General features: G+C 48.5%; 1 protein-coding gene across 6 annotated transcripts in view; it reads right to left on the reverse strand.

The window, feature by feature from the left end:
- The window catches only part of LOC138757100 (UPF0729 protein C18orf32 homolog), a 30,745-nt gene extending 16,413 nt beyond the window's left edge, over nucleotides 1-14,332 (reverse strand). For 2 of the 6 annotated variants that reach the window (XM_069923871.1, XM_069923875.1), the window contains exons 1-2: nucleotides 10,907-10,930; nucleotides 340-524 (exon numbers count right to left, since the gene is read on the reverse strand). In XM_069923871.1, coding sequence (XP_069779972.1) covers nucleotides 340-524; nucleotides 10,907-10,919 — 198 coding nt within the window. In that variant the 5' untranslated portion in view covers nucleotides 10,920-10,930. Of the gene's footprint in view, nucleotides 1-339; nucleotides 525-9,798; nucleotides 10,060-10,906; nucleotides 10,931-14,308 lie in introns of those variants that run through there. The other 4 variants (XM_069923874.1, XM_069923873.1, XM_069923876.1 and 1 more) reach the window with 4 other exon arrangements.
- Between the last annotated feature and the right edge of the window lie 131 nt (nucleotides 14,333-14,463).

A 14,463-nucleotide genomic window follows, 5' to 3' on the forward strand; every position in this document is an offset into this window, starting at 1 on the left:
TGCACTCATTATTTCCACTGAAAGCAAAGACTGCAATTTTTTAAGCAAGCACTAGATGTTGACAGAATGTCCTCCAAAACAATCAAATTTGGAAAACAGTAAACAAGTTCAACATTTCTCTATTATTTTCCCTCCTCATTTAATACAGTTGAAATATTTAACTACTGCTGGGGGGGGGGGGGGGAAGGAAACGAGGTGCAAACTCTTTTCACATGAATCCATTGCCACAAAAACTAGGCTGAATGACCCTCAGCATCAACCCATTTTAAAACTGCACAAAATTAAAATGATAAAAAGGTAATGAAATGTGGTGTCTTGCAATAAAAAATTTATACCCACAGCTTTTGTTACCTTGAACGTTCCATTATGTGCTTCGGTTTTTGGTGTGATTTCTTCTTTCACGGCTTGCTTCGGCCACAGACGAGAAATAAACGGAGAGATGAAAGGATATAAAATAGGCTCCAAGAACTTCTTGTAAACCCACAACAGGACTGGAATGACAATGCAAGGAATGCAGACCATTGCTGTAATCAGAATATTGAGAAAGAAAATGTTAAGATCTTGTATCTGAAACAAGATGATTAAAAGCTTAGAATTGATCCACTCTGCCCCACCCCACATCTACCAATCCTACACCAGAACAAATATTCATCATACTTGTCAACCAAATGTTGAATTTTCTCCACCCTAAATTTCCCCATATTGTTACACTTTGCCACATTTCTGATCGCACAGAGCCTTTGGCCATTGAGGGCAAGGCAATTATCAATAAACAATTTACATTAAGAACAATTTACAGTGGACAATTAACATCACATTTTTGGTTAACACTCATTTTACCTTTTACTGTTTTACTCTTTTACCACATTTTTGGGATGTGGGAGGAAACTAGAGTAACCAGAGGAAACCCATATAGTTACTGAAAGAGTAGCAAAACTTCACCCAGACAGCATTGCAGGTCATGATTACACCCAAGTCACTGGTGCTTTGCCAGTCACAAGTCTGCACTATCTGAATGTTTGAACTTTATTGGAGTAGAATTCCATAATTATTGACTGACTTTGTGGTGGCACTGATTTACCACTTACAAACAAATAAAGAATACACTCACTCATTTCTTTCAGCCCACCATGAAGTCGACTTTCTTTTTATTATTCATTAGAAACAACATTGCATTCTTCAACTCCCCAAACACCACCTGGCTAAACTCCTCTGGCCTCTCATCGGCTCACCACCACATGGGTGTTCCTGACACTCTCACCCTCCTCCATCTGAGATTCATCACTCATATACACACCCAAGCAGGCATGCCATTAACCCCCACACATCGCATATGTTACCAGCAGCAGCTGGCACTACTCCCGACGAAGGCAAGTACGTGACTGCGGTGTGACAACTTCCTGAACTCCTGTTAATTAGAATGAATGCATAGTTAAAATGTCCTAATAAACTTGAAGGCAGAGTTCATGGTTAATGCTAGGATGAAAAAGGGTGGAAGAAGAGGAACCTTGGGATCCAAATCCATGCATCTCTCAAGGTTGTCACACAGTTTGATAGGTCAGTTAAGAAGACCTATGGGTTGCTGGGCTTCATTAATCGTGGTATTGAATTCAGGAGCCATGCTACAGCTCTATAAACCTCTGGTAAGACCTCATTTAGAATACTGTGTTATTATGACCTCCTGTTTTAGTAAAATGGGATGGTATACACTGAATGGTCACACTTAACTTTTCAAACAAGCACCATCACAAGTCACAGCCCAGCAATTTGATACATTGGAAGAATTGAGGGAAAGCTTGACAGTCTCTTCCATATTCGATATATTAGTGAAGACATTGTGATTTTGCAAGGGAGAAACATTAACTGCTTTTTGAAGCCACTCTTGTAGCCAGCCATTTTTATGGAATTCATTACAAATAATGCTTTTTGATTGACTGGGCCTTTTTGGTGGATTAACCTGGGCCAGGAGGGTCTTTTGGGAAGCAAATTGCTTCATGTTGAGTGTGACGAACAGCGAAGGTCACTTGGAGAGACCGCTTCATTTCGAATGTGACTATCAATGAAGTTATTTGGAGAGATTGGTTCCAGGGTCTTGGAAACTTTGTGGAGGCCGCCCAATTTGAGTCTTGCCTGCAAAAGGATCAGGAGTGTGGATGGACATTTCTTCAAAGGCAACACAAGGAAAATTCATGAGTCTGTAGTAGCTATAAATCCAGTCTTCAAATCAGTTCAACATTAATTCTGGCCATCAAATTTCAAAGGCCCATGCTTCAACACTGAATTTGAAAGACTGAAGTTTGAAGTAACTTTCTAGATTTTGGCCTGGAGTGCAATGGTTTGGGTATATTCGCGCGCCGCGCGCGCACGCACGCACGCACGCGGGGAAGATTTACTGATAAGGATAGATTAAAAGTTAGGATTATAGTTAAGAGAAATAAAATTAGTGTTTTAAAATTAAACACTGTCTGGTTTGTTACACTCAGTTCGTACCAGTGTTCAGTTCTGGTCATCTTAATACAGGAAAGATTTAAATTTAGACATACAGCATGGTAACAGGCCATTTTGTGCCACCCAATTTACACCCAATTAACCTCAGTTATGGTTTGAATGGAGCCCCAGGAAAACCCATGCAAACACTAAAGAACATACAAACTCCTCAGACAGCACAGGATTGAAACCCATCCTGATTGCTGGAGATGTAAAGGTGTTGTGCTAACTGCTTCTTCAACCATGCCTCCGAAAGATGTGAAAGCTCTGAGGAGGGTGCAGAAGAAATTTACCAAGATGTTGCCTGGATTGGAAAATGCATCTTTTGATGCAAGGTTAGCAGCATTCAGGCTTTTTCTCTTTGGTGCAAAGAATGAGGTGTGACTTAAGAGGTTTACATGATTCTGAGAGACATAGATAGGGCAGACAGCTCGCGACTTTTTCCAGGACAGGAATAGCAAATGCAGGAGGACATCTGTACAAAGTGAAGGGAGGAACATTTAGGGGAGACATCAAAAGCAAGTTTGTTTTTTTAATACACAGAGTTGTGGGTGCCTGGAATGCATTGCCATGGATGGTGGTGGAGGCTGGAATAATAGGAGCATTTAAGAGACTCAGATCAGAACATGGAGGAAAGCAAAATAGAGGGTTTATGAGGGTTTCATTTTTTAAACATTGATAAGTATATATGGGTCGGCACAACATGGTGGTCCAAGGGGCCTGCACTGTAATGATCTATGTTAGCAGTGTATTTGACACAGTGAAGAATTACACATTGCAAGAAAAGCATCACTAGATTAAAACAAGTTAGAATCAGAATTTAATGTCATGAACAAGTCACGAAATTCGGCGCTTCACGTGTGTAAACATTCATATTATTAACTATCTTACAACAATAACATATAAACAAAAATAAATAAAAATAGTGCCTGAACAGTAAGGCAGAGTCTTCAGTTCATTGATTATTCAGGAATCTGACAGCAGTGGAGAAACTGCTGCCATTGAGGCTCCTGTACTTTTCACCCAATGGTAGCACAGTGAAGAGGGCACGGCCTGGGTGATGCCTGGAATTGTGCCTGGCCATACAGTCATGGGTGTATAATGAGTAGAGCAGTGGGCTAAACACGCATCCTTGGGGAGTGCTTCGAGGAGGAGACGTATGGAAATCATGACCTAGGGGAACTGTGATATAAACCAACAGCCCAGGTAAGCGGATCTCAAATCAAGCTCCAGATCGGTCGTCTCTTTTGTTCAGTAGCAGACAGAATCAGATGACAAACCAGCACCATTAAATTACCCTGAATTCTATTGTGCTCTGATTTGCATGGTTCAGGAAAGTGATCCAAACTATTTGATTATTTAGAGTAATTAATGGCCTCCCTTTTCCAAGAGAAAGTTTTCAAAAATAGGGCACATAATGTACACGTAACAAGTACAAACATTTGGACTTTGCTCTTCTATTTTTAAACAGGTAGAGGTTAAAATAATTTAATTTTAATCTACATTGCACATCCACATTTTAAAAATGAACAATTCCTTGCACATCTTTTCTACGTAGAGCACAAAGAATCGAGACAGCTCTACGCTTGCTATTAACATAATAATAGGAAAGTCTGCTGATAGTGCAAGACACGAGTACTGAAGAAACTCAGCAGATCACGCAGTGCTTACAGGAAGCACTGTTTTGGGTCTGAGCCCTTCATTAGTGGGAATCTGTGTGAGTACAGGGTTGTAGAGCTTGAGAGCATCAGGGATTCCAGATGGGGAGCAGTGAGAGAAACTCTCACAGAATTCCCTTCAAAGAGAGGAGGAGAACTTCAGGGTATGCATCCCTCAAAGAGACTTCGCACATGGCTGTGGAAGAGAGTCTGTGTGAATAAATGGTCAGAGCTTGGGAGCAGCAGGGATTGCAAACATAGAAGATCAGTATAGGCCCTTCAGTCCTCAATGTTGTGCCGACCTACATATTTCTACCAATAAAAAGAACTAAACCTTTTCTACCTCATAACCCTCTATTTTTCTTATATCCATGTGCCTGTTTAAGTCTCTTAAATGCCCCTAATGTTTGAGCCTCCACCATCACCCCTCCTAGCAAGGCATTCCATGTACCCACAACTCTAAAAAACTTATCCCTCATCTCCCCTCTAAACTTTCCTCCCTTCACTTTGTACAGATGTCATCTGGTGTCTTCCATTCCTGCCCTGCAGAAAAGCTGCTGGTTGTCCACCTTATTTATGCCTCTTAGAACTTCTTATCCCTCTTCACTCCAAAGAGAAAAGCTCTAGCTCTGGTAACCTTGTCACACAAGACTTATTTTCCAATAGAGGAAACATCCTGGTAAATCTCCTCTGCACCCTCTCCGTAGCTTCTACACCCTACATATTTAACCATGAGATGACCAGAAATTAACACAATGTTCTACAATGGAGATATTAAATAAATACTTGTATTTACTGTGAAGCAGCTTGTGGAAGCAATGGCTTTTGAGTAGCTCATCTAAAAACTTTTAAACACCATGAGTGTACTTGTCTCCATGAACTGCTCAGGCAGTGTATTCCAGATCTCAACCATTCTTTTGTTTAAATATGTCCGCAGAGATTGAGTGGCCACGACACATTTCTCTGAACATTTCTGTCAACATAAAAGGTTTCTCACCATCTAAACCGTCTCATGTAACTTTGAATACCTCAATCAACCCACCCCAAAGCCTAATGTGTAGTCCAAGACCCTTCCTCATACATTTCAACAAAAACATGAAGTTCAACTTTCAAAGATGGCATTTATGTTTGTGCATCCATGTTTTGCCACTTGATATCCAGGATTTGTGTGACTTTCGTCCTGCAACATAAGCAGACGTAAGCCACCAGCAGTGGCCCCTTCCATTCCGTCAAGCCACCAGCAGCGCCCCCTCCAGGCAGTGAAATCCACTATTGTGAAACTACAATCAGAGCAGCCTAGGCAATTGATTAGTCATAAAGGCTGTAATTACATTCAGTGGCCACAGAGTGATAGTCGCGCCTTATCAAGTCATCACTTTCAAAGGGCAGATAGAGTCTGTCTCTTGGAATCATCTCCAATAACCAGCTCCTCATTATTGATCGGCTTACTACCCTTTGGTTCTCTGTCTTGTCCTTCCAGTCCTTCTTAAATAAAGGCACATTAGTTACCCTCCAGACTTGTAGTTCCTCACTCTTAGCTAAGGAAGATAGAAAAATCTCTATTAGGGCCCCAGCAATTTTTTTCCCTTGCTTCTTATTTTGTCCTAGCATGGTTAGTCAGCAGGGATTAATCCACCTCTATCCTCTTTGATAATGTTGATAGGTTTCAGGCATCACCATTTCCTTTCCCAAGTTTCATTGCCTCCACAAGCTGCTCCACAGAAAATACTGTTACGAGCCCAGAGGATCCCAAAACCCAGCAGCAATAGAAATTCACCAAGATTGATGGTTACTTAAAAAGTTGCTTTTAATTATCTTTAAAAATGAAAACTAGATCAAACTTTATCTTATCACTATTAACTAACCTAGCTTAACCCCCTTCTAATTCTAAGCGCACGTGTATGTAATGTGTGTGTAAGTTTAGAAAAGTTATTTGGTTCACAGTCCATTCTCACTTCTCATTCCTCCAAGTTTACTGGTTGCAAGTGTGACAGAGTATATACATATGCTTTTGTTAGAATAGGTCACATACAAACACTTTAAAATAGATCTAATTTGAAATACTGGAGCTCAGTCCCATGTTGGGGCCTCAGACCTTTTGCAAGAGCTTTGAAGAGTGCTCAGAAGACTTCACTAATGGATTGTTGTTTACAAAAGGCAACAGATGAAAGAGCATGTCGGAACCGCTACTGCCTGGAAGAGAGCTTGCTGTTCTGGAAGGGTCATGTGGTTTTGCAAGCAGAGGAGTCAAACAGGCTTTCTCTGAGAGAGAGAGAGAGAGAGAGAGATCACTTCTACAGAGTTACAGCCAGCAGAAGTAGCTGGGACTGGGACAGGACAAGCTGGCAAGCCCATTTGGAAGACAGCCTGGTCAACGCCCTTGTGGTTCATGCAAGAGGGGGAGGACTGGCTGTCTAATGTTTTACTTGGAATAAGAGAAACAAAAAGGAACTCTGTGGTGACCTGAAAGAAATAGGTTATCATCTGGAGAACCATGACGGGGCAAGTTTCGTCTGCAAAACAGAGGTGACTGATGGAAGTACATCAGTTGTGGATGTCCTGGAACAACACCTCTCTCACTCTGAAAACCAACAAGAACCTTCCTGAGTGGTAACCATTTACCTTTCAAGCACCAAAGCCTGGTGAACTTTATAAATGTTAAATTCTATCCACAGTATAAGAGTTGCCTGCAACCAGTGAACTTGAAGGAATGAGAAGTGAGATTAGACTGTGAACCAAAGAACTTTTCTGAACTTACACACATTACATATACGTGCGCTTAGAATTAGAAGGGGGTTAAGTCAGTCAATAGTGTTAAGTTAAAGTGTGATTCTATTTTCATGTTTAAAGATAATTAAAAGCAACTTTTGTTTAAGTAACCATTTGTCTTGGTGAATATCTATTGCTGCTTGGTTTTGGGGGTCCTTTGCGTTTGTTACACTGGCAATTCTTATACTGTGCACAGAATTTAACATTTGTGAAGTTCACCAGGGTTTGGTGCTTGAAAGGTAAATGGTTACACTCAGGAAGGTTCTTGAAAGTTTTCAGAGAGCGATTTGTTGTTCCTGGACACAACTGATCCCTTTTAATCAGCCACATCAGTGTCTTGCCAAAGAAACTTGCCCCATCAGGGTTTTCCAGTGATAACCTCTTTCTCTCAGGTCACCACAGAGTTCCTTTTTGTTTCTCTCATTTCAAGTGAAACATTAGGCAGCCAGTCCTCTCCTCTTGCATGAACCACAATGGTGTTGACCAGGCCGTCTTCCAAATGGGCTTGCCAGCTTGTCCTGTCCCAGTCCCAGCTACTTCTGCTGGCTGTAACACTGTAGAAGGCTTTGACCAGGCTAAACTAAGCACTCACAACCTGTCTTCCAAATGGGGGTTTTCCACAAGCTTTCCAGCTTGTCCTGTTCCAGACCCAGCAGGTGCTGCTGACTGTGGAACTGCAGAACTGATCTCTCGAAGAAAAAGCCTGTTTGACTCTCTCTACTTGTAAAAAAAAACCACATGACGCTCTTAGAACAGCAAGCTTCACTCCAGACAGCCTGCGGCTCTGAACTCTCATCTGTTTCTTTTCAAAACAACAATCCATTCGTGAAGTCTCTTAGGCACTCCCCAAAGTTTTTGCAAAGGCCCCCGGGCACCACCCCGTCTGTCTTGAGCAGAGCTCTAGTATTTTAAATGAGATCTGTTTTGAAGTGTTTGCATGTGCCCCATTTTATCTCCCAAAAACCTATCTATAAACTGTCACAATACAGACAAGTATTAATTTAAAATATCACCCATCTCCAGCAGCTCCACAGGTGGTCAACCACACTGAACCCACAGGGAATTCTCTCTCCCTAACCTTGCATTCTGCTGGACAGATTGCATCATTTGCATGCCCAGCACCAGCCTCCCAAAACAGACATCATAGAAAGAGCTCTGTCGAAATAACATGCAGATATGTGAAAAGATTGAATGCTGTTCTGAAAACCTCACTGAAAAAAAATACAACATCTGCACCGACTCCAAAGTCAGGAGGCATTGAAGATGACATTGTAAATCTTAAGTTGAGGGTTCAGCGTCAACAGTGGGAGTTGTGCAGAGCCTCACAAACCACCCACAGGAAGCAGTTAGAAAGGAACATCAAAGTTCCCATCATCCAAGATCATATCCTTCAAAGGAGGTTCCAACCCATTCAATGGTTTCCAAGAGATGCAACGTCAACCCAGAAAGCTCTATTATTTCGAGATCACTTTTCTGGATAAAGTACTGGGCTGTACACAGCACCACGTCAACGCTCACGGGTTAAGGCTGAGAGTCTAATTTCCAAGGAGAAGAGGAATGCTCGACGTACCCCCCCCCCCCCCCCACCCCACCCCACGAATGCTGCTTGGCCCGCTCAATTGCTCAAGCAGATTGCGTATTCTAGAAATGCGTCTATGTTTCTCAACCCGACGTGGGGACACATTTGGCGGGGGAGGCGGGGGGGGCCCCATCGGGGGAGGCGGGGGGGGGCCCCATCGGGGGAGGCGGGGGGGCCCCATCGGGGGAGGCGGGGGGGGCCCCATCGGGGGAGGCGGGGGGGGCCCCATCGGGGGAGGCGGGGGGGGCCCCATCGGGGGAGGCGGGGGGGGCCCCATCGGGGGAGGCGGGGGGGGCCCCATCGGGGGAGGCGGGGGGGGCCCCATCGGGGGAGGCGGGGGGGGCCCCATCGGGGGAGGCGGGGGGGGCCCCATCGGGGGAGGCGGGGGGCCCCCATCGGGGGAGGCGGGGGGGCCCCCATCGGGGGAGGCGGGGGGGGGCCCCATCGGGGGAGGCGGGGGGGGGCCCCATCGGGGGAGGCGGGGGGGGCCCCATCGGGGGAGGCGGGGGGGGCCCCATCGGGGGAGGCGGGGGGGCCCATCGGGGGAGGCGGGGGGGGCCCATCGGGGGAGGCGGGGGGGGCCCATCGGGGGAGGCGGGGGGCCCATCGGGGGAGGCGGGGGGGGGCCCCATCGGGGGAGGCGGGGGGGGGCCCCATCGGGGGAGGCGGGGGGGGGGCCCCATCGGGGGAGGCGGGGGGGGCCCCATCGGGGGAGGCGGGGGGGGGCCCCATCGGGGGAGGCGGGGGGGGGGCCCCATCGGGGGAGGCGGGGGGGGGCCCCATCGGGGGAGGCGGGGGGGGGCCCCATCGGGGGAGGCGGGGGGGGGCCCCATCGGGGGAGGCGGGGGGGCCCCATCGGGGGAGGCGGGGGGGCCCCCATCGGGGGAGGCGGGGGGGGCCCCATCGGGGGAGGCGGGGGGGGCCCCATCGGGGGAGGCGGGGGGGCCCCCATCGGGGGAGGCGGGGGGGCCCCCATCGGGGGAGGCGGGGGGCACCATCGGGGGAGGCGGGGGGCACCATCGGGGGAGGCGGGGGGCACCATCGGGGGAGGCGGGGGGCACCATCGGGGGAGGTGGGGGGGACAATCGGGGGAGGTGGGGGGGACAATCGGGGGAGGTGGGGGGGGACACAATTGGGGGAGGTGGGGGGGGACACAATTGGGGGAGGTGGGGGGGGACACAATTGGGGGAGGTGGGGGGGGACACAATTGGGGGAGGTGGGGGGGACACAATTAGGGGAGGTGGGGGGGAGACACAATTGGGGGATGTGGGGACCCCATTCTGGAGGTTATCGCTGAAGACTCACCGCCAAATGCTCCCAGCTCCGACCACCTGCGCTGCCCGCTTCACCAGGGTCGCCTACCCAACTTCCTGGCGCTTGACGGCAGGAACCCGGGTGCGGCTGCTCCCTTCTGAGTGGCTGCTGAAGACCCGACGCGCTCGGTAGCTGGTCGCCAATTGGCCTTTCATCTGCCTCGGCTTGAACCGCGGTGCTCGTTGGTTGGCGTGAGGGCGACGGATCCCAATCGCCTGACGGCACTCCGATAACGCGGCAGCGTCACAGAGGCCGTGTCACTTCAGCCCCGGGGGGGGGGAGTCGGGGGAGGGTGGTTGGAGTCGGGGGAGGGGGGGTGGTGTCGGGGGAGGGGGGGGTGGTGTCGGGGGAGGGGGGGTGGAGTCGGGGAGGGGGGGTGGAGTCGGGGGAGGGGGGGTGGAGTCGGGGGAGGGGGGGTGGAGTCGGGGGAGGGGGGTGGAGTCGGGGGAGGGGGGGTGGAGTCGGGGGAGGGGGAGTCGGGGGAGGGGGGTGGAGTCGGGGGAGGGGGGGAGTCGGGGGAGGGGGGTGGAGTCGGGGTGGGGGGGTGGAGTCGGGGGAGGGGGGGTGGTGTCGGGGGAGGGGGGGTGGAGTCGGGGGAGGGGGTGGAGTCGGGGGAGGGGGGGTGGAGTCGGGGGAGGGGGGTGGAGTCGGGGGAGGGGGGTGGAGTCGGGGGAGGGGGGTGGAGTCGGGGGAGGGGGGTGGAGTCGGGGGAGGGGGTGGAGTCGGGGGAGGGGGGTGGAGTCGGGGGAGGGGGGTGGAGACGGGGTTTGGTCGGCGGGAGGGTGGAGTCTGGGGGGTGGAGTCTGGGGGATGGAAACTGGGGGGGGGGGGGTGAAGCCTGGGGGGGAGGCGCTGTTCGTGGCGCGGGGAGGATGAGATGACAGCTCGGCACCGGGTTCGGTGTCTGGAGCCAACTGAGCGGCGAGAGGGACCCATCGGCTCAGGCAGCAGCATCCATGGGGGAGAAGCTGGCTGAGCCCTTCTCTCCACGGGCCGATGAGTTCCTCTGGCCAGCGCATCCATCGTTCAATAAGCTTTTGGACCAGGAGGCACTTGCAGCGTAAAGATTGTAATGTAATAAATTGTTCGAAGAACTTACCTTGATTCGCCATCAGCAGAAATTGTCAGGCGCTTCTTGCAGTCAGAGAAAGATAGAAAAAGAGAGGTCAACCCCCCTCCCCCGTCTCCTCTATGTCCCCCCACCGCCACCCCGCGCCGAGTATCCGTGGATTCGCCGCCAGACCTCCCGACTCCAGTTCAAACCATCGGCAACTCGAGCTTCAGATCCGTTCCTCAACCAAGCTGCTGACTGGCACCTCTACGGTCCATTACACGATGTACAGAAACTGGCAGGATTCCGTTCCGGAGAAGACAGGAATGAAACACCTTGTGTGGAAGAGTGGGCTTCGCTGACTCGGGGAGGGAATCTGTTCCCCTCCCAGCTCTGCTCTTCCTTGGGAAGGCGAATGGAAATGCTTACTTTCCATCCCTAATGAGCTGCTGGGGGGGGGGGGGGGGGGACTCAACGGGTTTGGCAGCATTAATGGGTGGAAGTGGCTAAAGTTTCAGGTCAAGACCTTTTATCGAGACGACTTTCCATCCCCAATGGGAGGAAATGGCGAGGGAGTTGGAGAGAAAGGTGGAAATCATGGGTTAGAAGGGTGGTTACACAAAATAGAAAGAAAATGTCCTTGCCATTGGGGTTAAGACTGTCCAGGAGGATAATTGTTTGTGTTGTCCTTCAAATTTAATATGACCTAACCTAAGACAGACATGTCTGTTCAAGAGTAGTTATTGGAGTTACAGGAAATCCAAGCTTCGACCCACAGAGCTTAAATAAATGGTCAATCAATCTGCATTTCATCTCACCATTGTAGAGGAGGTCACGCTTTGTGCACTGAATCAGATTAGGTTCGATCAGCCATTCTCAAGGGGGCCTTTCTCTATTCAAAGCTCTGCCTCAACTGGAAGGTTTTTTTGTGGCCTTCTGAATGAAGGTGGGGGGGGGGAGAAGATATTGGAATAAGTTTTGCACTCTGGAATTACAGCAGGATTTGCCCAAGGAGATGGGCAGATTAGGGACTTTGAGAACGATTGTTGAGAAACTGATAGGGGTGTAAAATGTGACTCATGATGGGATAACACCAAAATTTCAGAAGTGTCAGAGAAAAATGTGCTTGGTGAGGTGGAAGTCAATAGGCCAATGGCCCCTAAAGCCTGCCCTGCCATTCGATTTCAATCATCCACGGAGAGAAAGGAATAGTCAATGTCTCAGATGGAGATCCTCATGAAGCCAATTTGCTTCAGCAGTTTGTTTTTATATCAGATTTTTCATTGGCCATTTAACATCATAACTGATCTGGCCTTGGCCTCATCTCTTCTTTATCCCTCCCCTCAGCCTTCGATTCCCTGCTCATTCAAAAATGTATACCCCAGTGTCCTCTTAAGTAGACAATTCAAGTCTGTTAAATCAGGAACATCTCATCTATCTTGGTAACCTCCAGCTGGAGGTCATTAACAGTGACCTCCAGTTTTTGTTTAAACCCCACCCTCACCCCCATCCCCTTTCCTCTAGTTCGTACTCTCTTACTTTCACAGCACCAAAATCGATTCTCACCTTTCCTCTTATCATATTCAAGTAATACCTTGTTTGTTGGTCTGGACTCCTCTGCCTCCCATTCTTCCAGTCTTTGAGACATATGCCTGCTTTTTATTTATACCTTGAACAAGTGGTCCCTAAACTTCCTCCATACAACTTCTGTACTTTCACCCTTGAACACCTGTTTCCAATTTACTCTCGCTAGTTCCTGCCTCATAATTAGCCCTTCCCCAATTAAGCAATTTCCCAGTTTGTCTGTAAAGGATAAATCCCTTTCCATAGCTATACTAAAGCTTAGGGATTTGTGGTCACTCTCTCCAAAATGCTCCCTCACCAAAAGGTCTGCCACCTGACTAGGTTCATTATACAGAATTAGATCCTATTTGGCCTCAACTTGTCAGCTGGGTCTCATACTGACAAGAGTCCTTCTTCGACACACCTGACAAATTCAGCCCCACCTATCCCTCTTACAGTCTGGAGGTGCCAGTCAATATTAGGGAATTTGAAATTATCCATAACTACAATGCTGTATTTCCTGCATCATCCTAAAACCTGTCTGCTTATCTGCTCCTCAGTGTCCTGGGGGCTATTTGGGGGTCTATAGACGACTCCCAGGAGTGATTACTCCCTTCCCATTTCTGACTCCCACCCACACCAACTCTGGATACTCTGTCTAGTCTACTCTTCTCCAACACCTCCCCTCTCCTCTTACCTCAATCCCTTCCCTCCCCTCTTACCTCCTGTCCCATTCCTTTTAAAACACCTAAACCCCAGTAGGTGCATCAGCCAATCCTGCCCTTCCTCCAGCCAAGCCTCTGTAATTGCAACATTGTGTTCCATGTACTGATCCATGCTCCAAGTTCATCCCCTTTATTCCTAATAATCCTAGCATTGAAATACACAATTCAAACCCTCTAATTGGCAACTTTTATGTTTTGTTTCCTGCCTGTTCTTCCTCACAAAATCAGAACACATAGCATCAGGCTTTTGACCTTCTGCCCTAATCTGCGTACTCACATTCTGGTTCCCACCCCTCTCCCCAACAGATCTAGTAATCTTCGCCTCCAGGATATTGGTCCCTTTCCACTTCAGGTGCAGCTAGTTCTATTTGTATTGGTCAGACCTTCCCCAGAAGAAATCTCAATGATCTACAAATCTGAACCCTTGCACCCTGCACCAACTCTTCAGCTATGCATTCATCTACCACAACTTCTAATTCTTAACCTCTCTGGTGTATGGCACAAGAAGCAATCCCGAGATTACCACCCATCCTGCTTTTCAACTTCTGACTTAACTCCCTATATTTTCTCTTCTGGACCTCATCAGTACCATCTATGTCATTGGTCCCCACGTGGACCATGACATCTGGCTACACACCCTTCTCTTCCAGAATGCTGTGAAATCGATTAGAAACATCCCTGACCTTGGTATCTGGGAACCTGCTATTTACTCATCTGACCAATGAGTCCCCAATCACTATAACTCTTCTCTTCTCCTTCCCCCCCTTCTGAGCCGAGGGGCCAGTCTCTGTGTCAGACATAACCACAGCAACATATCCCTGGTAGATCCTTCCCACATTCCCCCCCACCCTCAAACAGTATCCAAAACAGTATACTTTTTATTGAGGGTGGAACAGCCAAAGAGGTGCTCTGCACTGTCTGCTTATTCCACTTCCCTCTCCTATCAGACACCCAGTTACCTGCCTCCTGACCTTTGGGGGGGGGGGGGTGGCCTTCTTCCTGAAGCTCCTATCACTGCCTCTGCCTCCCAAATGATCCGGAGTTCATCAAGCTCCAGTTCCCCAACTCAATTTCCCACATCCTGCAATCAAATCATTCCACTGCCCTAGTTGCCTCCATTAACTCTTCCTAATTTAAATACAAATATCTTCTCTGGCCTTACCTCACTGGAATCAAGCTCGTCTTCAGCCACTACTCTCCTCTGTCCTCTCTGCCTGAGCTTCCCCTTTTTATTTGTCATTGCCCCATATCTTTATTACTCCTCCCACCAATCACCGTTCTATTTAACCCTTAACTTGTCTTCCGCTCCCTTTTTAA

This window comes from Narcine bancroftii, chromosome 3 (assembly GCF_036971445.1).
Source record: "Narcine bancroftii isolate sNarBan1 chromosome 3, sNarBan1.hap1, whole genome shotgun sequence".
NCBI lineage: Eukaryota > Metazoa > Chordata > Chondrichthyes > Torpediniformes > Narcinidae > Narcine > Narcine bancroftii.